The sequence below is a fragment of the Medicago sativa genome, chromosome 1 (genome assembly GCF_051527215.1).
Source record: "Medicago sativa cultivar Bolivia chromosome 1, Bolivia_mono, whole genome shotgun sequence".
Lineage (NCBI taxonomy): Eukaryota > Viridiplantae > Streptophyta > Magnoliopsida > Fabales > Fabaceae > Medicago > Medicago sativa.
The window spans coordinates 5,531,422-5,553,139 of record NC_140749.1 but is presented as its reverse complement, the minus strand read 5'-3'; the positions used below and the strand labels follow the sequence as shown (position 1 = coordinate 5,553,139).

The 21,718-nt window shown below is 32.2% G+C and overlaps 3 protein-coding genes across 4 annotated transcripts; 1 reads left to right on the top strand and 2 right to left on the bottom strand.

Annotated features, from left to right (window-relative positions):
• The first annotated feature begins 1,147 nt into the window (after nt 1-1,147).
• On the top strand, nt 1,148-5,817 carry LOC146952006 (putative calcium-binding protein CML18). The gene is made up of 2 exons (XM_085757544.1): nt 1,148-1,559; nt 5,196-5,817. Exons 1-2 carry the CDS (start codon nt 1,276-1,278, stop codon nt 5,578-5,580), a joined length of 669 nt encoding a protein of 222 aa, XP_085613670.1. The 5' UTR covers nt 1,148-1,275; the 3' UTR covers nt 5,581-5,817.
• A 1,427-nt stretch (nt 5,818-7,244) lies between these two features.
• LOC146952005 (nuclear elongation and deformation protein 1-like) lies at nt 7,245-14,501 on the bottom strand. Of its 2 annotated transcripts, XM_085757499.1 has the most exons (12): nt 14,165-14,501; nt 13,191-13,951; nt 12,807-13,067; nt 11,808-11,881; nt 9,836-9,920; nt 9,411-9,497; nt 9,236-9,308; nt 9,065-9,108; nt 8,848-8,976; nt 8,644-8,745; nt 8,365-8,501; nt 7,245-7,728 (listed from the first exon to the last, which is right to left on the bottom strand). In XM_085757499.1, exons 2-11 carry the CDS (start codon nt 13,893-13,895, stop codon nt 8,457-8,459), a joined length of 1,605 nt encoding a protein of 534 aa, XP_085613625.1. In that variant the 5' UTR covers nt 13,896-13,951; nt 14,165-14,501; the 3' UTR covers nt 7,245-7,728; nt 8,365-8,456. The 2 variants fall into 2 exon arrangements, with proteins under 2 accessions (XP_085613625.1, XP_085613632.1); XM_085757506.1 differs by having other exon boundaries at nt 13,191-14,230.
• Nucleotides 14,502-19,759: 5,258 nt separating this feature from the next.
• Nucleotides 19,760-21,015, bottom strand: LOC146952004 (BRI1 kinase inhibitor 1-like). The gene has a single exon (XM_085757388.1). The coding sequence runs from the start codon at nt 20,869-20,871 to the stop codon at nt 19,990-19,992; it is 882 nt and encodes a 293-aa protein (XP_085613514.1). The 5' UTR covers nt 20,872-21,015; the 3' UTR covers nt 19,760-19,989.
• Nucleotides 21,016-21,718: the final 703 nt, after the last annotated feature.

Below are 21,718 nucleotides of genomic sequence, written 5' to 3'. Positions count from 1 at the left end.
CAGACTTCTTCGGGCAAAATAGTGAGTAGCCGACTTGGGAAAGTGATCAACCCTTGGGATAAGTTTAAATTTGCTTTTTTTTACCCCAGAAACTTTTTACCGTAGGTAAAAAGAATCTTCTTGGGGTATAAAAAACCAGATTTAAATTTAGCCCAAGGGTTGATGATGTATTTCCCCAAGAAGGTTGCTCACTATTTTAACCCAAGAAGGCTGGTCATTTTTTACCCCAAGAGGGTAAAAAGAAAATAAGTAGATTTAGTGAATTTGAATAACTTATTGTATCAATTATTGTATGAATTCTATTAATAAAATGAGATGTTGTTATATGCCTCAATTTTGTTCATTCCTTTTTATTTATATTTGCTTTTATTTTCTAATTTTGTATTTAATGAATAAATATTAATTTAGTTCATTTCCTTTTATTTATATTTGTATTTATTTAATGAATAAATTCGAATCAATATTTATTTTAAGTTCATAAATAAATTAGAATAAAGTAAATGCGTAAATAAATTAGAATAAAGTGAACAACTAATTTAGAAAATAAATAAATTAGAATAAAGTGAAAAAAATAAATTAGAAAATAAATAAATTAGAATAAAGTAAATAAAATAAATTAGAATAAAGTAAATAAAATAATTTGAATATAGTAAATAAATTTAAAAAAAAAAGTGACTTAAGTGCAACTTAACTTGAGCACATTTTTGCACTTGCGTTAGTTAACTAACGCAGGGGTAGTTTGAGTATTTCAGCTGGGCGCAAGGGAAACTTACTGGAAGAAGAGGAGAATTCCTGAATATTTTGTGGTAGTATAATACATTGTCCAGCCAAAAGTGGCTGCTCTGAATTTATGTGTGAATGCACCGTCTGCTACACCAAACAATTAGCCTAACAAGCTATCCAATTGTAATAATATAGTAACGAACATATTCTTTGTTCTCCTACAAAGCATGTTACATTGATACTGGACATGTTATTCCATTGTACATTTATATCTATATACATACTTATAAATACTATATTATATACTATTGCAACTGGACATGTTACTTATTCCATTAAATGTATGTATCTACGTGAATATTATTATATCAGTTCATGTTTATCATATACACTTTTCTTAGAACCATCCTTATCATACTTAAAACTAAACGGGGGCACTATATAAACACCAATGTCACTGTTAGAACTTGCATTCATTCAACAACAATACATAAACAAACACATATACGCAGCTAGCGAAATTAATTACACTAGGGTTTGTTAGGGTTTTGCATGGCGTTTATACAGCGTAATATTTCAAGCGACGGGAAGCGTGTGATGACTCTGCAACAGTTCAAGCAATGGTTAAAGACATCATTTGACGCAAATGGTGATGGTCGCATCAGCAAAGGTGAACTGCGTGAGGCAATGAGGATCACCAGTGGCCTCTTTGCTTCATGGAAGAGCAATAAGGTCTTGAAATCCGTTGATTCAAACCATGATGGTTTCATTGATGATAAAGAATTTATTAATCTTGCACGATTTGCAGAGAAGCACTTGAACATAAGAGTTACAAAGTAGTTTTTTCCTCAAGAATTTTAACATTGTTATTGTGATTACTACAAGTTTTGATTCATTGTAAATGTCTTTAATTTTTTGTACTTAATAAACTAATTAAAGTATCAGCTATGTTATATGATCTGAATAGTCTCCTCACAAATTTCACGAGTTTCCCAATGCACCACTCTTTCATAAAATATGAAACGTTTCCTTGTTGTTTTTTTAAAGGTCTTGTTAACAAGTGTCTTAAAAGCACTTGTTAAGGATACAGAAATAAAAATAATTGATAAATTTTAAATAGAAAAAGTTACATTTTAAAGTTCAATGTATTGAATACATCATTTTTAAAACAAAATTTTTTATTTAGTCTTCTTAACAAGTGTGCTTAGGACACTCGTTAACATTTCTCTTTTTTTAAGGGGAATTAGTCACTTTAGTCCCTGAATGCGAAAGGAGTAGTCACTTTAGTCCTTGAATGTAGAGAAATTGCAAAACAGTCCCTGAATGTAGACTTTGTTGGTCAATTTCAGGGACTAAACTGACTAACAGAGTCTACATTCAGAGACTAAATTGACTAACAGAGTCTGCATTCAGGGACTAAATTGACTAATATGATCTACATTCATGGACTATTTTGCAATTTATCTGCATTCAGGGACTAAAGTGGCGATTCCTTTCCTATTCAGGGACTAAAGTGACTAATCTCCCCCTTTTTTTAATGAGGAAATGATTTTGGTATAAAACAAGTATCCTTACATTAAACAGGGAAGACCGATCTCTCATGTCAAATTGGACCATAGGAGCGGCAAAATTCTACCTTAAGAGTTTTAATATTGTTGTATTTTTAAGACAAGGACACAAGTGTTTTCTTCGAGCTCCATAATCCAAATGTCGATACTTGATTGTCGATACCTTCTTCTATCATTGTATGGTGTTCTTCATCTTAATACTAATGATGGAGCGCTTAGAACATGAAAGAAATTAATGTCAAAGGAAAGAAAGTGACTAGAAAGTAAATGAAAAGTAAGATAATTTTTTATTTCTTTAGAATGAATGGAATTGAAAAGAAAGTTAATGGAAAGATAGTATTTTGTAAAGAAAAATTATATTTGGGCATCAAAGACCTCATCAACACCTTGAGATATATAAATGGAGAGAACGATACAATGGATGTGATGGAAAGTTATTTTTGTACACCCATTATCCATTCTACATCAAGAGAAAGAAATAGAAAGATGTGTGTTATTTGAACAAACATTTACATGACAACTTATGAGAGAGAGAGAGAGAGAGAGAGAGTAAAAATATAATGTGAATATGAGAGAGATAATTGTCACAAATAGAAATAAAGAATGATGTGATATATGTGATAAGTGATGTGGATAGGAATAGATAGGTATATAGGGAGAAATTGCGATGTAGAATTGGTGTATGAAAATCAAAGGTGTACAAATATGTTGGGATGTGATGTGTTGATGATGTCACACAAAGGAAAGATAGAGATAAAATGAAGTGTTAAATGGATATTAGAAATGAGAATGGATTCTATCCATTTTTTTCCACCTTTAAAACTTTTTTCTCCTCAAATATCTTTCTCATTTGCAATGAATGGTAGAGATTTCAATATACTCTCATGTCACATGAGAGGAACCATTCCCTTTAGAAAGTTAGAGGTGTTCAAATATAATCTCGTTTTAGTATATGAACCCAATAACTTTTATAAAATACTAGAGGAAAGACTAACATGTTTTTCATTGTGTGTGTATATATTTATCATGTTTTAATATATTTAGTTATATTTATTTTAATTTATGTTTTTTAAATTCAAATAAAGATGAGATTGTTAAAGGCAAATTTGTAGTAGAAAAATGTTTAAGGGAAAATGTAGTTAGCTTTCAAATTTCCTATAATTTTGACGTAGATTTAGATTTAAATGTCCTCGTGAGCTTAGCTCAGTTGGTATGGACGATACATAAAATATACAAGGTCCGGGGTTCGAACCCCGACCACCACCAAAAAAAAAAAGATTTAGATTTAAATTTTAAAAATAATTAGGTTACTAAAGGTAATTTTGTCCAACAAAAGGCTCGGCCAAAAAAATAGTTAATCAATATTTAAATGTGGAGTTGTCTATCTCATAAGTCCTAACTCAACTGAAAAAAATATCGAAATTGTTAGGCCGAACGTTATGATCGGGGTTCAAACCCCAGTACCTCCACTTTATGTGTGTAAGTTTATGATGACTTTGTCATCTCGTCTATCTTAAAAAAAATGTGGAGTTGTCTTTATATAAAGGCATAGGTAAGTAACTTGCAGCATAAAATTCTTTCTTTCAAAAAAAAAAAAAAACTTGCAACATAAAATATGAGCCTGTAATACCTATTAATACATTGAGTTTAATTTGTATATATATTGTCGGTGTAAAAGAGTTCTACACATATATTTGATGATGTGTTGTCATATTATTTAATGGATTAAAACACATAATTGGTCATGCATCATTAATTGATGTGACAACACATCATTAAATGTATGTGTAACATTTTTTTTACACTGACGATGTATATAAATTAAACTCTAATACATTTTGCATTTTTTTAAATAAACAAAAAAAAGGGATGGGAAATAAACTACCGATAAATATGGGATTGCTTTATTGTCCCACCATCCAAACTTCTCGTGCGCTTTACGACTTTTCAAATTTTATTTTCCAAACACGTAAAATATGTCCAGGACCCCTTTTTTTTTGAATTTTAGAATCCAAAAATAAATTGCTCGAAAGCTTGTAAGATAGAAAAAGAAATTCTCTATCAACCTAGCTGATCCATGCATTACTTTTCAATATTAGTTTTTTGAAAGGGCCGATTCCTTTCTCTCTTTTTTTATGAAGAGCCGATTCATTTTCATAATATTCCATTTTTTTACTTTCATTCTAAGGTATCAATATTAAATGTGGTGTCCCGTAAGTGTAACCTTTCATGTAATATGTGTAATGCTCTTCTTTTTTTAATCGGATATCATCTCACACAACTACATAAGTTAATCCTTCAAACCAAGTAGAACCGCGTTGGATGGCAATGTAGCTCATATTGAATGGATTGGATCGACTAAAATAAATTTGATACATATTATAGAAATCAATTCCAAACTAAAAAAATAATGCATGGGCTAAAAATAAACTAGAACCAAAAGTAAAAGGGGGTATATATGCAAGGATTAAAAATATTTTCTTATTGTTTAAAAGTAAAAAGTGGCATATTTGATGAGACTGGTATCAAATTTAAACCTTATTTTTAATACTTTTGTATTTATCTAAGATTTCCTCAAAAAACAAAAAAAAAAAACTTTTGTATTTATCTAAGATATAATGACTTAAATTTAATGTTTCGACCAAACTTTATGCAAAGCATTATTCTTTGTTTTCCCACAAAGCATGTTACATTGCTACTAGACATGTTATTCGACTGTACGTTTATAATAATTATGATGCTTGTAAAAATAGTATATAGTATATTGTTTGCAAATGGACATGTTAATTATTCCCTTCCGAGTATGTATCTGTGATTATAATTATATTGCTAATGGTGCATGTTTATCATACTTATTTTGAGCAAAGCGTGTAGATCATACATAAAACTTAAAAGTAAGAGAAGGAAATACTATAAATGCCAATGTCACTGTTGGAACTTTCATTCAACAAGACAACATAAACATTCAAACGCAGCTAGGAAAAATAACTCTGTTGTTTCTATGGCGTTTATAGAGCGTAATGTGTCGAGCGATGGAAAGCGTGTGATGACTCTGCAACAGTTCAAACAATGGTTAAAGACATCATTTGACACAAATGGTGACGGTCGAATCAGCAAAGATGAGCTGCGCGAGGTGTTGAGAATCACCGGCGGCCTCTTTGCTTCATGGAAGAGTAACAAGGTCTTGAAATCTGTCGATGCCAACCACGACGGTTACATTGATGATAAAGAGTTCATTAACCTTGCACACTTTGCAGAGAAGCACTTGAACATAAGAATCACAAAATAGATTATTTTGTGTGTACAAACCTGAGAAAGGTTAACATGAGCAACAAATCTCTCAATTAAGAGTTTTAATTCAGCTTCGATTAATTACTGTACAAGTTTTTACAAGTTTTGAATCATTATAAATGGCTCTTTTTAGTAAATATACTACTACATTAAATTATTTACATCTGTCCGAACTATTTGGGTCTAAAGTCTTCTTGTAAATGCATTTGATGATATGTATGATTTCATTTGATTGATTGTTATTTGCTGGTACAACATTTACTCAAAGGTGAAAAATGTTTGTTTAAATATGTTGAATATTTATTTCATTATTTAATTCATAATCTTGAACGTACATCATCTATCTTAAGTGGTAAACTAAACTGACCGAAAATGTGAATAATTTGGTCTGTTTCATTTTGTCAAAAAAAAAAAATATTCTCTCAAAAAAAAAAAAAAAAAATTGGTCTGTTTCCAACTTTCCATATTGTCATGGTTTTTACTTTCTTTAACTAGAGGAGAGAATCGATGTTTAGAAAGATTTCATCCGATTTAGAAACGGATTCACCGCAGTAAAAGCACCAGAGAGATTCACTCAGCAATCAATCAGTCATTGATTCAAGATCTAATAGTTCTTATTACACTATTAGCGAATCAATTTTAAACAATCTTGACTATTGATTTAGATCAAACGGTCAAAATCTATAACTTCATGACACAGTTAAGGTGAGGAAATCCTCAACTTCTTTTATGTGTCACTTTAAGGTTGTCAGTTTAAGAAAAACAAAGTAAATATTTTAATTTTTTGATGAAATTCTTTAACTTTTGTCAGTCATACTTTAGTTCATTATCTGCCTGCATCTAACTGGATTATTAAACATGTATAACTTGTTGTTTTAATATAAACAAAATGCAATGCATGTTTTCAAACTATTGTATATTATTGTCTAAAAAGAACTACTGTACATTGTTTCTTAGGGTGTGTTTGGTTTAGAAGAAAAGTTGTGAAGAGAGAAATTGGTAAGAGAGAGTATAAGAATAGAGAAATAGATGAGAAATAGAGTAGATTTGATGTATGGTTTGGTATAAGAGAAAGAGTGAAGAAATTGAGAAGAGAGAAAGATAGTATTTTTTTGAAATGACAAATAAGCCCTTGTTTAAAAACATATCTAATCAAAAATATATTTCAACTTAAATAATAGGTCTTTTGTCAAATTTAATTTACTTTTTGGTAAATATATTATTATCTTTGTTTTAATAAACGTAAGTATATTATTTTCTTGCTTATAAAAAAAACACAACGTGAAGCAGCTTGCCAATTGTTTCATTCTTTCATTTCCACGTTGAAAAAAAAAAACTAAAAACATCATTATTTTCCAATTGAAAGCAGGGGCAAAATTGTATTTGTCATAATTAATCAGCTTTGTCCACCTTTTCTTCGCTGCATAGGAGAGAAAGCAAAAAGGTGATATTTGATCTCTCCAATTTCTCTCCTTAACTTCTCTCCTCCACCAAACAAAAGAAAAACACTATCTCTTCCCTATTTCTCTCTCCCCTATTTCTCTCTTCCCTATTTCTCTGCAAACAAACATTAGTGAACTTCAACGGTCAATCTAATTAACTAACCTTTACACGTGAGGAGTCCTCATAAAGGATTGACACATAAAATAAACATATAAGTAATTTAAAGAATAGGAGCAGATGCATTTTTATATGTTGGCAAAATGGAACTGAAGAGAAGTGTCATTCAAGATTTGATGCATTTATACAAATTTATACAGAGCTTGGAACCGTTGGTAATCATGAGGTGGTGTTAAATTTGTAGAAATCTCATCAATAGATTTTTGTGGTAATCATCCGGTGCAACTGGACTTGTTTAAATATTCTTCATGGTTAACAAACTACATGGTGAAAAGAAAGGAAAAAAACTAAAACTAAAGGTTATATTGTATCTAATATTCACAGCATCAAGCTTTTCTGAAGAAGCTCTAATGTTTGTATCAAAAAGAAGAAGCTCTAATGTTGAAGCAATATGCAGACAAATTTATCCTATACTTCCATGAATTCTCTATCCTTGTAATGCAATTCAAATTGCCAATAAATAAATCCACCAACACAAGTTAACATCAGAATGTTGCTCTTTTCATGGGGCGTAGCAACACGTTACCTGTATGAACAATGTTTATCAAAATGAAGAAACATGCGCACAGATGCAAAGCTCGCATAGACCAACAAACAAATACATTAACATTATACTAATGGTAATACGAGGTAGTCCAAGACATTGAGACCAATACTTGAAAATAATCTTTGATGGTCAAAGTTATATTTTGTTGTATTGCATTTGAAGATGAGTCGCACACGACACACCAAACAGACATATCAACAACAATCATGCCTTACCCTACTAAGTGAGGTCAGATGGTTAAGATAAAACGTCGCCATAATGTTTTTTCATAAATTATGTTGATAACCACGCCATTAGTATCTAAATATTTCTTAATTTCGCCTATAGTTTGTCATATTAGCCTTCCTTTGTAGCAATTGGGCTGCGCTCTATTTGATCTACTCTCGGTTACTCATTATTACTACTGAATCTACAAATTTCCTCCACACATACTAAAACCACGTAGGTCTAGATTCAATCATCTTTCCTACAAAAATCCTAAAGGGAAGAAAAGTCCTAACAGAGCTTCTATATTCTGATTAATCAAAGGAAGAAAAACCCATTAAAAATTATCAGGCATTTAATAACTCCTATGCTGGGGTCTAGACATAGTGTAAAGCAGAAAATCAGTTTTACCTATATATTTCTACTAGGAACAGCACAGCATGCTTCCACCTTCACCAGACAGATGATTGAGCAATTAATGACAAAAAAATCCCTATAATTTATTAGAAAGAGGGCAACTTCCAGAAATTCCAGGAATTGAAATCCTCCTGCAACCAATGTTCAGCAAGCACAAGGGTTAAATCATAAACAAATCCTTGTGACGTCATATATATGGAGAGAGATGGAGAGAGAGAGAGAGAGAGAGAGAGAGAGAGAGAGAGAGAGAGAGAGAGAGAGAGAGAGAGAGACCTGCTCAGATGAGTCTGTAGGGGGGAACATTCCGTTCACGAGAGCATGAAGAGAAGTGTATGATTTTGTGTCTAAGCAACGTCGGTTTACAGAAATCTCACCCTGAAACCTTAGACATGACTACATGAGAACGGAAGTTTGGCAGAACATATTCAAGAAATTTTAGTATTTATTTGTTGTAAAATAATATGAGAGACTCATTACCTTGGGATTAATTATAAATATTTTTCCTTTAGCGATTCCAACCTTAAGGTAACTGATTTCATCGGTGTCTCTATTTCCAAAACCAGCATAAAAAGGATTTGAATCAGGAGGAAAAAGTGCCCTGATGTCCTGGAAGCATTAAATTCAACTTTTTAACCTAGCAATGACGATACTCAAATTATTTAAATCATGTCAAATGTGAACATAGAAACCAAACCTCTAAACATGCAATTTTGAATTCGTGAGGAGCTCTGCGGATAACTGAAAATAGAAAGAAAATATATATAATCAGTATGTTTAGGAAAAGATTGCTAGAGCTGAAAAAACATAACTACTATAGAAGGGGAAGAGTGAGGAAAACTAATAGAAAGAAAAGTTGACTGAATACCTTCTCTATATAGAGAAGGAAAAAGTCCGTCAGGGGAAATTACAACAGGACCATCTGGTAAGACTTTCCCATCCTGCATCATAACAAAACAAACAGGAGAATGTAAACTTCCTTCTTTTGTCTTCTTGTTTTGTACAATGTTGACATATAAATATATTTCAAATTTATGTATCACCTGGTTAAGGTTGAATAGGAATTGTCTGGTGTGATGGGCCTGAGAAATTGCACGAGCACTGAGAAAAAGTATCTGGTAGCCATTTTCCTGTGATGTGTGGAATAGGCAAGGAAAAATTCCATAAATACGCACAAGATATATAAATAAAAACCAGAAGATTGTTGGTGTGGGCAGGGTAAAGGACAGTTTTCAATCTAAAAGTCCTAGAACATCAATTAATAATTAGAATGATCAAATATGCAAAATATAAGTCTTACAATTTTTTGCCTTAACAGATAAAACAACTGATTAGTTGTTTTGAGACCACGTGTTTTAAGAACACGCAGTGATTTATGAACAATGTATTCAAGATTCAACAACAGAACAAAATATTACATATTATAGTAATCTCAAAACATTTAAAGATGCAAGTAAGATAAACATACCTTGATTTCTGAAAATAAATGAGCAACTCCTGTCTGTGACCAGTCAATCCCAACTAAAGGCATGAATTGACCTAGAACGTCTGACCTGCAACACATAAAACAAGAGAGAAAAATTAACATTATCGCAGCATGACATAGAATTAAGCTCCAGAACAAAGGCATATATCTGGATGTTAAAAATGGTTGCAGGAAGAAAGAAAAGAAATTTTAAATTCTACAAGTGTACTATCCGGAGTTCATCTATCATCATGCAGATTGAATTCTGGGGAACCAGTCTTACATATGTCAAACTCTACCTTATCATCTTAAAAGTGACCAAGACATTTCTAATAACATGAATTTCCCACAATAGTACTTCATAAATTGTCAATCAATTCGATCTTAAAGGTATGACAATAATAGTTGAAGTATTAGGTGAATTTTGGCCAAATTTTACATTAATCACCTCCAGAATGGAACGATAAAAGGATGATTCTTTATCACTAAAAATATTTCATGTCCAATCATTATCAGTGAATGCTACTGGCTAGTTTAGGTTGTATAGCTCAATTAATAGTTTAGCAAAGAAATCAACAGGAATACATAATTACAGACGAATAAAGGTTAAACTCCATCTACAAGAATCTAATTGACATCAGTATGGCCTCATAAAGTTTATCTTTATAAGAAAGTGACTACTGCAACTCTAACTTCATTTCGAACATAAGTTTATTAAACAAAGAAGTCGGCGTATAAGTGAATGAGACCAAGCACTGCGCAAACAGGCTACATTAATATCAAAGATAATTCCAGACTAAGTTTGATACTCTATCCTATGGTGAAAATACAAAGCAAAGTGCAGTTTTCCAAAAGCATATATACTCCAAGCTTAACACACTTATGCTTGTACCGTATTTACCTTACATAGTTCCTCAATTAGGACCATCCAATTACAGAAAATCATGACAGAAAGTGAAACAAAAAAGCAACTAATTAATAAAGAATATCCGATTCTCTTAAGAGCAGGGAATACTAAACACGCAGATGCTCAGACCTCAGTATCTCATTAGCACTATAAACTAGACACAGACTGTCGAAACCATGTCTAGTTTTCTTCAAGTGATAAGAGAAGTACTAAGACTCAACCGTGTCATCAACAACAACAACAACACCGCCTTATCCCACTAAGTGGGGTCGGCTACATGGATCAAATGCCGCCATAATGTTCTATCAAAGACCATATTTGGATCCAACTCATTGACCTCTAAATCTTTTCTAATGGTTTCTCTAATAGTTTTCTTAGGTCTTCCTCTACCTCTTTTAACCTGACTCTCCTCCATTTGATCTACTCTTCTTACCACGGCGTCTACGGGTCTTCTCTCTAAGACTCAACCGTGTCATATGTGAGAAAAATGTATCTGTTGATAGATACACTGTCTTTGATTAAAAATGAATCAGGAAGCTCTAGAGAGATTCATCATGGCATGGATATTCCTTGTTGGGTTTGAAATAGACATGACACACTCTAAGGAACCATTGATCCACTCGGTGTCAATATTTCAACAAGACTGCTGTAGAACTTTTTTTTCTTTATATACCAACTTTCAAAGCATGAATAAATTGTATTAGAGAATGTAACTCAGTTATTTTATGTCAGTTAGATTCTGTTAGAATCTACTGTAACTTCCTAACTGACAGCTCTCATCTAGGACAGAGTAGTGAGTAGCTTAGCTTTGTACTCTTCCCTATTGTGCTTGTAAGAGAAACAAATTGATCAATACAATTCAGAATTTTACTCTTCAATTCTCCCTATTTACCCTGTTCTCATGATCTCAAAGATTGATATCTCAACAATCTAACAAATTACAAGATAAGATCAAACTAACTATGAAAAAGCAAGTGACTATCTAAAGAATAAATATTAACAAGTGCCTTGTCCGAATATAAAATCTATTTTGCAAACAGATTCCTTTTCAATAAGATATATCCTCACCTTGTAATAGTCCCATCCACATCTGATATCACTATACGAGTATTCCATTTCCACAAAAATATCCGAGCATCAATCTAATATAAAAGAAACAATAATAAAAGAGATTTCAATAAGATAAACAACAAGAAAATGAAAGAGAAGTTATAGGAAATCCCTCCATAATGCAAATATACAATCTTGATCATATCAAAGTATGGGAAATAAAAGATAGAAAATTCCAAGGTCTAGGAGTTAATCCTAGATTTTTGAAGATTATCGCATTATCTTAAAAAATGAAGATTACACTTTCAAAGCTTCTAGGAAATGTGAAAACAAATAAAAGTCTACTATCTCAGTTTTGTATGAAAGTATGAAACCACATCCCTCCACAATACATGATGGACTTATAAGGAGTTAAAAGAAGCAACGAAGTTTGTCTCCAAAAATAATAGAAGTGACAGTGATTTCTCGTAAACCTCTTCGAGAGAAAGGTAAGATTAACGAAGTGAATCTTGGAACAAGATTTATGACAGTCATAAAACCATGCACTCATTGTAATCAGTCAACCAGAAAAGTAAGATCAATGTCGGACTGCTCAAATTCAGACTTCAACAAATTGAATTCAAAACTCGGAATTAGAGTTGCCTGATCTTCATCCAACAGCTCCAATTTAATGATTGCAGAGATTGAATGATTTCATGACAACACTGAATTTGGATTCAGGAATATTATATAGATTTTCATCATTTTTGGTGAGAGATATTGTAAACCAGCCTAGTTAGATAAAAACGAGGCCAATTCTCCCATATTAAGAGTGTCGTTGTAATCCTACTTTATACAGTGGAGATTTTTGTTTGAATTATAAGATCTCTTGATTTTTCTTATTCGCATTGATTAAGATAGTTTTTCACATTCTAAACTGTGACGCCATTCTTCTTCACATATTCATTTTTTTTATTTCCCAAGAGAAGTACTTTTGCCAAACAACAATAAAAATGAAGAATTTTATTCATTACTAACCTGCCGCATCCCCATCATAGGTGTAGAGAAACAGAAGGTTATTGTGTTTCTCCCTTCCTTCAGATTCAAGGATGACAGTTGTTCAGAAGTTGGAGTATTTACACTAACCTTCTTAACAGAACAATCCCTTCGACCAATGTTGACAGTTCGAGATTTTTGGAACTTCGCTATGTTTCCAACATCCGCAACATCAAAATTACCACAATCCTTTACCGGTATCTCTAGATCAACACCCTTAATCACTCCCTCAATTTTTCCACCCTAAACAATAACTATAACATATCAGTATCAAAAACCAAAACAGAACACACTTTTCAGTCTTGTACCTATTCTCATTAAGCAAATACTCTAACAATACCAAGAATAAAATCAAACATCATTTACCTCAGGTAGCTGCACAGTTGTAGCGCGCAAAACCTTGCCAGATTCAAACTTGACTTTCTCCTTGTCCAAGTTAACACCCTGAGTTTTCTTTCTTTCCGTATGGGAAAGTTCATCAAAAGAGAGATTTGTAGACCACCTTAAATCCAACAACTTGGCTGCAACCTCAGCACGCTCCGCTGAATCTGCATCACCACTGGACCTTGGCCCCAATACAAATCTATTTATTCTCGAATTCCGAGAATCATTCATAGCTATAACACGATCCTCTAAACTAAAATTTGCACTTTTTGACTTGAATTGCCTCTTATTACTACCTCTAAGTTGAATATCATCACAAGACCACAAATTGTCTCCTTCATCTTCTTCTGCTAATTCTCGTTCCTCTAGTTCTTCCAATTCTTCTTCTTCTTCTCCATGTTGGTTATTTGCATGAAGAAAAAAAACTTCCCCTTTAGGATTCAAACACATATGAAAATCAGTTTCAACCCCATTAACACTAACACTAACTTTAACCTTTTCTCTTTTCGCCGCCTTCATAACCCTTTGAAATTTCCCAAATCTAACATACCAAGGAGATGATTTAAAGCTCCCATCTTTCTGTTGAACAACAATTATATCAACCGCACCGCCAAACGGAAGAAACGGCCCGGAAAAACTGCTAACACCACGTCTTATGTAACCTCCTAATCTCCCCCAAGCTTGCATGTTGTTCTAAAATTAACGTTGTTTTGTTTCTTAATTATTGTTAAAATCTTCAAAACCTAAAAAAACAAAACAGAACCAAATTTCGAAAACAACATAAAATGAATTATTAGAGATCTGAAGACATGAAAAGGGACCAACGATGAAAGCATATTCTGTTTGAATTATTCGAATGTTCGAAACACAATGATCAACAATAATTCATTCATGTGAGAATATTCTTAATCCAATTCAATTAAATTTGAATAATTTGAATAAATAATAATACTTACTGATAAATGATTAATAATGGAAAATGAAGGAAGGTTTCAAGTAACAATCATTGTCAATATTTGTTTGAGATGAGATGAACAAGTGGGAAATAATATCCGTGGGAGATGGTGGGACCCACCAAACAACCTTTGAAGGAAGCTACGTCGGTGAAAGCAACAGGAACACGAAGAGGAAAACGACGACACTTTTGTCTTTTGTTTGTTTGTTTGCGTGCAACCAATCACCACCGCTACCACCACCGTTGCGGAATTTCAATTGAAGATTTTACCATATAGGTTTTTCTCCTTGAGATTTTGAAAGAGGTTTCTTTTCTACCACGAAAGAGAGTTATAACATGTCTTTTTCTTTGTTACATAAGAGTTATATATGTTTTGGATGAGATATTAAATTAATATCCAAACTATGGTTTTAATATTATTATTAGGTGTGGCTCAACTAAGGATATTGATATTGTTATGTGACATCTTCTAAATTCAAATTCGAATTCTTGGAGTCGTGTTTGTGGATTTTAGGTGGTTTTTGATTCGTTGTCTATAGACGAAAGAAAATAGAAAATAGATTAGGGTATCTGAAGAAGGAAAATAGAAAATAGATTAGGGTATCTGAAGAAGTTAGTTTGATCTAGTGAAAAGGACTAAACTATCACAATATGACGAATCAAATTTGAATTTGTTGAGCCGTGAGGAAGCTTGAGGGATTATCACATTGGCTCGAGAGTAACCACATTAATGAGTTAGACATCACATCTTAACCCAAAACATTCAATCATTAGATTGATAGGTCTTCTCGCTTATATATTGTTAGGGATTAACAATATATTAAACCAAGTATAAGACATTGAACCTCGCAATCTCCCCCTTCAAATGTGAATCTCTAATATTTTATACTTGCAACACTGTTATTACCAACGAAACACGCCTCATAACTCTACCGTCAGAAAGACTTTTGATACAATGGTCCAACACCAAGATCTCACTCTCATCCCTCACCAATTTAGGGTTTTGCGCAAAAATATGATGCCAAATTTTACTTATGAAGTTGTTCGAAATTCAATGCGGATTATCCCCTAAACCACCATCATTATCCAACAAGTCCTATCACAATCCGGTTGAACGAACTCTCTGTTTGTTGGGTGAGATCACTCCTTAAGTGGGACCCACCAATAATTTAAAAAAAAGAAGGGAAAAAAAGGAAGAAAAATGGGAGGTGTGTGGCAAAAAGTAAAGGGAATCAAAATTGCAAGTGTTGCCGAGCAACACCAGTAACCGGTTCCATGTGATAGTTGGTTGGTAGTGGAGCAATATTGATTGGTTTCCCCTAAAAATGTTGTTTTTATTTTTATCACTGAGCTAGTAATTAGATATATTTTACCGGTAGTTGTTTCTTCTCTTTAGGTTAATTATTTTGGTATACTCACTTTTGTAGAAATATTGTTTTATTGTTTGATTTTTACCGTAGATGATGATGGTCTTTGCTATTGTATTTTTCTGATCGTCTATTTAATTGCATTGGTTGGAAAAATATTTTGCATTATAAAGATAATTAAATCTTGTCTTTTCTTAACACGGTGGTAACAAAGTTTGGTTTGACCAATTCATTATGTTGAAAGTCTTCTTAACAGTGGTGGTCAAGTGGTATGTCACGTTGATAGATACTCTTGACGAGAATTTCACAGCTTAAGCATTAAGCTTGCCTAGTTTGGTATGTGCAAATGCTAACTATGAAAAGCTTGAAATTATAGTGGTATGTCGGTTTTCCACTCCAAACCTCCACAGGTGTTTTGAAAGTTTATCCATGTTAACAAACATTTGTTGATCAAGTATGACGCAATACTCATAGTTTCATTCACCCCTAGAAAATCTTAGGCAACACAACTCCCAAAAGTGTATATCATTTATACCTCTTAATACTTTGTGCAAAACTCATCAAAATGCTCTAAAACAAACTCACAGACCATTTTCAGTCTTTTAACACTTTTAGTTTAGTTCCTGTTTCAAATAAACCACTTTCATTGACATGTTATAACCCCCATATCCCATAGTTTGGTTTTACCACGTGAATCTTAACTAGCTAAATATGTATGACAAAATAATAGGAGAACCATATACTATGTACAACTCATACATGTTGGTACCTTTATCTATAGTATTTGCATCATGCAAAATTTCCATCATCTCATGCTCAATTCTAGTACAAAAGCCTAATCCGTAAAACTTGTGTGTGGATAACAAATTTTCGCTTAAGTTCAGGAACATACCTAAATCTTGTAAGGAACTCAAGATTGTCAAAACATCCTAAGACGAATTGAACATATACCTCGAATCTTGCACGCTTCATCGTCTCTAAGGTGAACAGCTCCACCTTCCTAGCTCCACTTTTAGACATATGTGATAAGAGCATCCACTTTCTATTAATCAACTCTATTATGTTTTTCAACTTGTCGCCACTAACATATTCGCACTCTCATAACCATCCACACTCTTTCATTTCTAGCTCGCTATGTTTGCTCGTCTCTGCCTACTGCCCACTTGACACTGCTTATAAGTCATACTGAGCAGGATGAACCTTACATGAGCAATGTTGGAAAAACAAGCATACCCATACCTCTGTTAAAAAAACCTGAACATGAGTATTAAAAAACTTGAACAATAGTATTAAAAAACTTTTAATTAAGTCATCGCTTGTGGCAAAATTTGAATTTACACACATACCTCCCAAATATTTGATATTCCAAAAGTACCATTAATTTAAACAAATTAAAAATGGTTTTCTTATAAAAAAATTATGTACTCCGTTTGTGGTCCGTAAGACGGGAAAAATCTAAGTTTACCATAAAACTTAAAAGATCCGATTTGAATATTCAAACCGGAAGTTTTGAAAACAAAAAAAACATCTGAAATTGGAATTATATGCATATGTGATTTTGACAAAAAAAAAAAGTTTAAATTTGTTAATATAATGGGAATTTTGGATAGGTCAAGGCTTCAAGTAAATTAGGGGGTAAGGTAAGGTATAAATGGGGGTATGAAATCAAATTATTGGCTTGTAGAGCTCAGTGAGTTTAGTCATACGTGTGTTGGGCCACTGGGTTTCCTATTAACCCTTAAAAAATGAAAATTACTTGATTTATTCTTAAAATTTCTTATTTTTGCAATTGTTGTTGGTCGGACAGCACTCAATTGTTGTTTGCCTCTCCAACAATGGTTAAGTATCGTTTAATACTTTTTAAATTAGATGAATCATTTTTTAAATCGGGTTAACCAATTTAAAAACTATCTTGAACGATAGTTAATTGCCGTTGAAGGTAAATGGTAATTTCGGGGTGGATTGGAGAAATTTTAGAAGGCTGAAGAGTAACCTTCTCAAATAATTAACATTTAGTTGAAATGAAAAACTAAAATTTTGACTAGTTATATTTTTTTAAGGAACTAGTTATATGTTTTAATTTTTTTTTATATTAGGACAATTCATAGTGAAATGAAGTAAAAATAGTGATTTAACTAAAAAAACAAAAAAAAACTCAATTCAGATATGAAATTAAGATTTGAAACTCAAAACTAAACCCTTGTTTTGTTTTTTATTTAAAACTTTGAAACAAAACCAAAAACTAACATAAACAACTTGTTAAAAATAAAACTAACATGAACAAAGTCTAAATGATCATGTTCAAATGGTTAACGAGCTTCGTTCGAGATAACCGATGTTACTATATTCCTTTTAAAAACGGGAGGGTAAAGATAAAAAAAAATGTTAGATTAATTATGAATTGACATAATCAATTTTTTTCCTATTGGAAGACTTATACTTAATTGGTCATTGATTTCTTAAATATATAGAAAATCACACATGAATGGAAATTTTCAAGGTCCGCCCTTCTCAATTAGGTCGTCATTTTCCAAAGTTCATGCGATCTGAGTCATCAACTTTTTTTACCATTACGATTTTCAACTCTTTAAATAGAGTGTTCAAGTCATTTCACAATCCCTAATCTCTATCAAAGTTTGACTAATTTCCACATTTTCTCTTCTCTCCTGGACACATTTCGGAGTCACTTTGCACCTTTCTTTTTTGTTTCATCGGAATCTATTCCTTCAAAAAAAATGTCCCTTCGAAATTTGTTCCTTCGAAAAAAATGTCCTTTTGGAATTTGCTCCTTCGATTTTTCAGGGTCCGCCCATCTCAATCAGGTCGTCGTTTCCCAAAGTTCATGTGGTCTGAGTCATCCACTTTCTTTTTTGTTTCATCGGAATCTATTCCTTCGGAAAAAAAAAATATGTCCCTCCGAAATTTGTTCCTTCGAAAAAAATGTCCCTTTGGAATTTGGTCCTTCGATTTTTTCGGGTCCGTCCATCTCAATCAAGTTGTCATTTCCCAATGTTCATGCGGTCTGAGTCATCCATTTTCTTTTTTGTTTCATCGGAATCTATTCCTTCAAAAAAAATATGTCCCTTTAGAAGTTTGGGTGGTCATAGTACAATATTGGAGTGGGTGTTCAGTCACGAGGGGAGCTCGGGGAACCGGCCACATCTACGCCAGAGCAACCACTGAGGGACAGCGCACATCTCGGCCATAGCAACCACACAAATGAGAGAGACACCACACTCTCACTCAAAACCTTAAGACAATGGATTTATGGATGCTCTCATTTATAAAGTGTTCAACCATCACTTTTCTAAAACGGATCTTATAGTGCAGTGGGACTTCGATACAATTTTTGGACTAAATTGTTTTATCCTGAAACCTCGTGGTTGATAATTTGTTTGCACAATTTTAGATAATGACCACACAATTCTTAAAGAGAACGACTTAGCATGCGACTCAACCTAATTTCTTCATAAAATAAACATTTTCAAACATAATTTTATTCCGAAAACAACATTTATTTCCATTTAAAAAATAAAAAAAGATGATACTCCTATTTGACTACTTTTAGACTGCCCTGGACAAATGATTTGGTTGGTATAGATTGAGCTTTCAGAACTGTTAAATATGTCAGAAGCTTGTTCACACCTTTTATGCATATAATTGTCACCAACAGTCATAACTTTATAGATCTAAATTTCATAGTGACAAAATAATGTAGTCACTGCATTTAATGATTAGAGAAAAGTTTGGGAGCTAATATTCCGAGTTTGTATATGAGCTGTTTGATCTTTATCCAAAATTCCGAGTGGTGTATGTCCAAATCGTATTTACCTATATAAATTTTTTCTAGACATGATTGTGACAGAAAAGAACACATCATTTGGCAAAGGAATCTACTCAATCTAGTATACCTGGTCCAAATGTGTTTTAGTGGGACTAGCATTGGATATGGTTTTGAAGATGAACAAAATCTCACCACAAAGGAAAATGAAAGAAAATGAATAACATAGCCGCACAAATGCTCGGGTTTTTGTAGATGGATGTCCAAAGACAATGTCAGAGATAACATTAAAGGGTAAAGATGAAAAATTCTGACACATATCTGACTTCTATGTCATTAATCATGTCAAAACTACCACATATAGAATCACTAGGATTATTTCAAATAAAAAATAAAATAAAATTGTTTCTTGCGGATATATCTCTCTTATTTGACCATGCATTCTGGATTGATATCAATTCTTCTATCACATTGGTCTAAATAGAAACAGTACATGCATAGCTAGCTGAAGAGTCCAGGAATTCATAAATACTATATATTAAAATAATTAAATAAATACAAGTTGGTCTATATGATAACACATTTTTATGTACACAATAATTTAAATATCACATAATATTAAGGAAATTATAATTCTAGGGACAAAAATAATAATAATCTCTAGGAGGATTCATGAAATCAGCAATTGAGTTTCTCTTCTTTTGAATATGAATTTTTGCAATGAGCAATTGCAGATTGAATAGCAGCTTGTAACTCTTCCATACTACTATCACTAGGAGGAGTAAGAGGTGCAGTAGCAAAAAGAACACCACTGTTTGATGGAGAAGTTCTCATTGATGCTGGTGCTGAATAATATTGTCCTAGTTTCATACTCCAACCTTTCATCAATTCTTGTTTATTTCTAGTTCTAGGTGTTACATTTCCTGAATAAGAATAAGACTTTTTATGTTCTCTAATTTTCTCTATTTTGAAAAATGGCTTCACCTTTCTTAAGTACTTTTTCACTGCATGTAACACATCAAAATCAAATCTCAGCTTCTTCTTATTCTTCACTTTATCTTCTTTCTCTTTAATACACCCTTTTGTCCCTTTATTTGAACTTAATGATAAAAATGAAAACTTGGACTTACCCTCTACCTTTTTTGATGATTCTATATTTTTGCTGCTATTGTTGCTGTTGCTGCTGCTGCTACTGTCTTTTGTGGGGAGATTTTCATCATCATCTTCTGAGAATAATTCTCTTATAGGGAGGGTGAAACTATCCATGGAATTTGTCGAAGAGCGAGGCGATATCGATGAAGGGAAGTGTGAGAAGATTTGGAGAGGAAGTAAATGACCATGGAAGAAAATATCATCAGCTGGTGATAAATCAAGTGCTGTGAAGGAATTATGTGAAGATAATTTGGACTTATTGTTATTATGAGGGAATGTTGTGTTGAAGGAGTTGTGTGAGATTGTGAAGGAAAATTCATGAGAAGGGGAAGAGGATTGTGAATTTTGGTGTGAACATGGTTGTGATGGTTTTTGTTGTTGATTTTCTACTTCAATTTGTTTTTCCATAATAGTAAGGTTGTCTTGAAGAGACTAATAAGATTTGATGCTATGAAATTATTGAACTATATGGTATTTTCTATGAGTGGCTAGAGAAGGGATTTGTGATTTTTCTTCTTCTTTGTGTATTTATATATGAATGTTTACAACAAAGTGAGGAATCTAAAAGTGGGAAAAGAAAGAGAGTGAGTCTTTGTCAAATTGCTTTTGGTCTTGTTGAAAACTTCTTAATTAGAATAACTAACTACACGTAGGTACTGTATAATACTCCCTCCAGTCCTTTATACAAGAAACAAAGTATATAAATCACATAGATCAAGGAAACACTTTAAAACTAGTTATTTGCATTTAATACTCATATAAATTTATATTTATTTCATTAGTGCCCCTATATTAATTGTCTTGATTACACCAACTTATTTACTTTTAATATTCTCTTTTATAATAAATAAGGGCACCGTTGAAATTGAACATCCAATGTATTTGAAAATTGGTCAAAATTTCTTATAAAAAGACCAAAAAATTTGATACTTTTGTTTTTTCTAAAATGGACCGGAGGGATTATTGTATAGTCAAAGACAACAAAGTGAAATATGAAAAACTACTGATTATAAAAATTAATTTAATTTTTCTTTAAAAATTAATAGTAAAAATTTAAATATTAAGTTGAAGTTTCAAAATGATTGGTAAAATTTCATTATGTTTTAATATTAATTAGAAAAAATTGAATTTTAATTTGAAAATTTGAAAATAAAAATTTAAGTTGAATATCAATTAAAGATTAAAATTATCAACTTAATTTAATAACAAAACTATATATATATATATATATATATATATATATATATATATATAT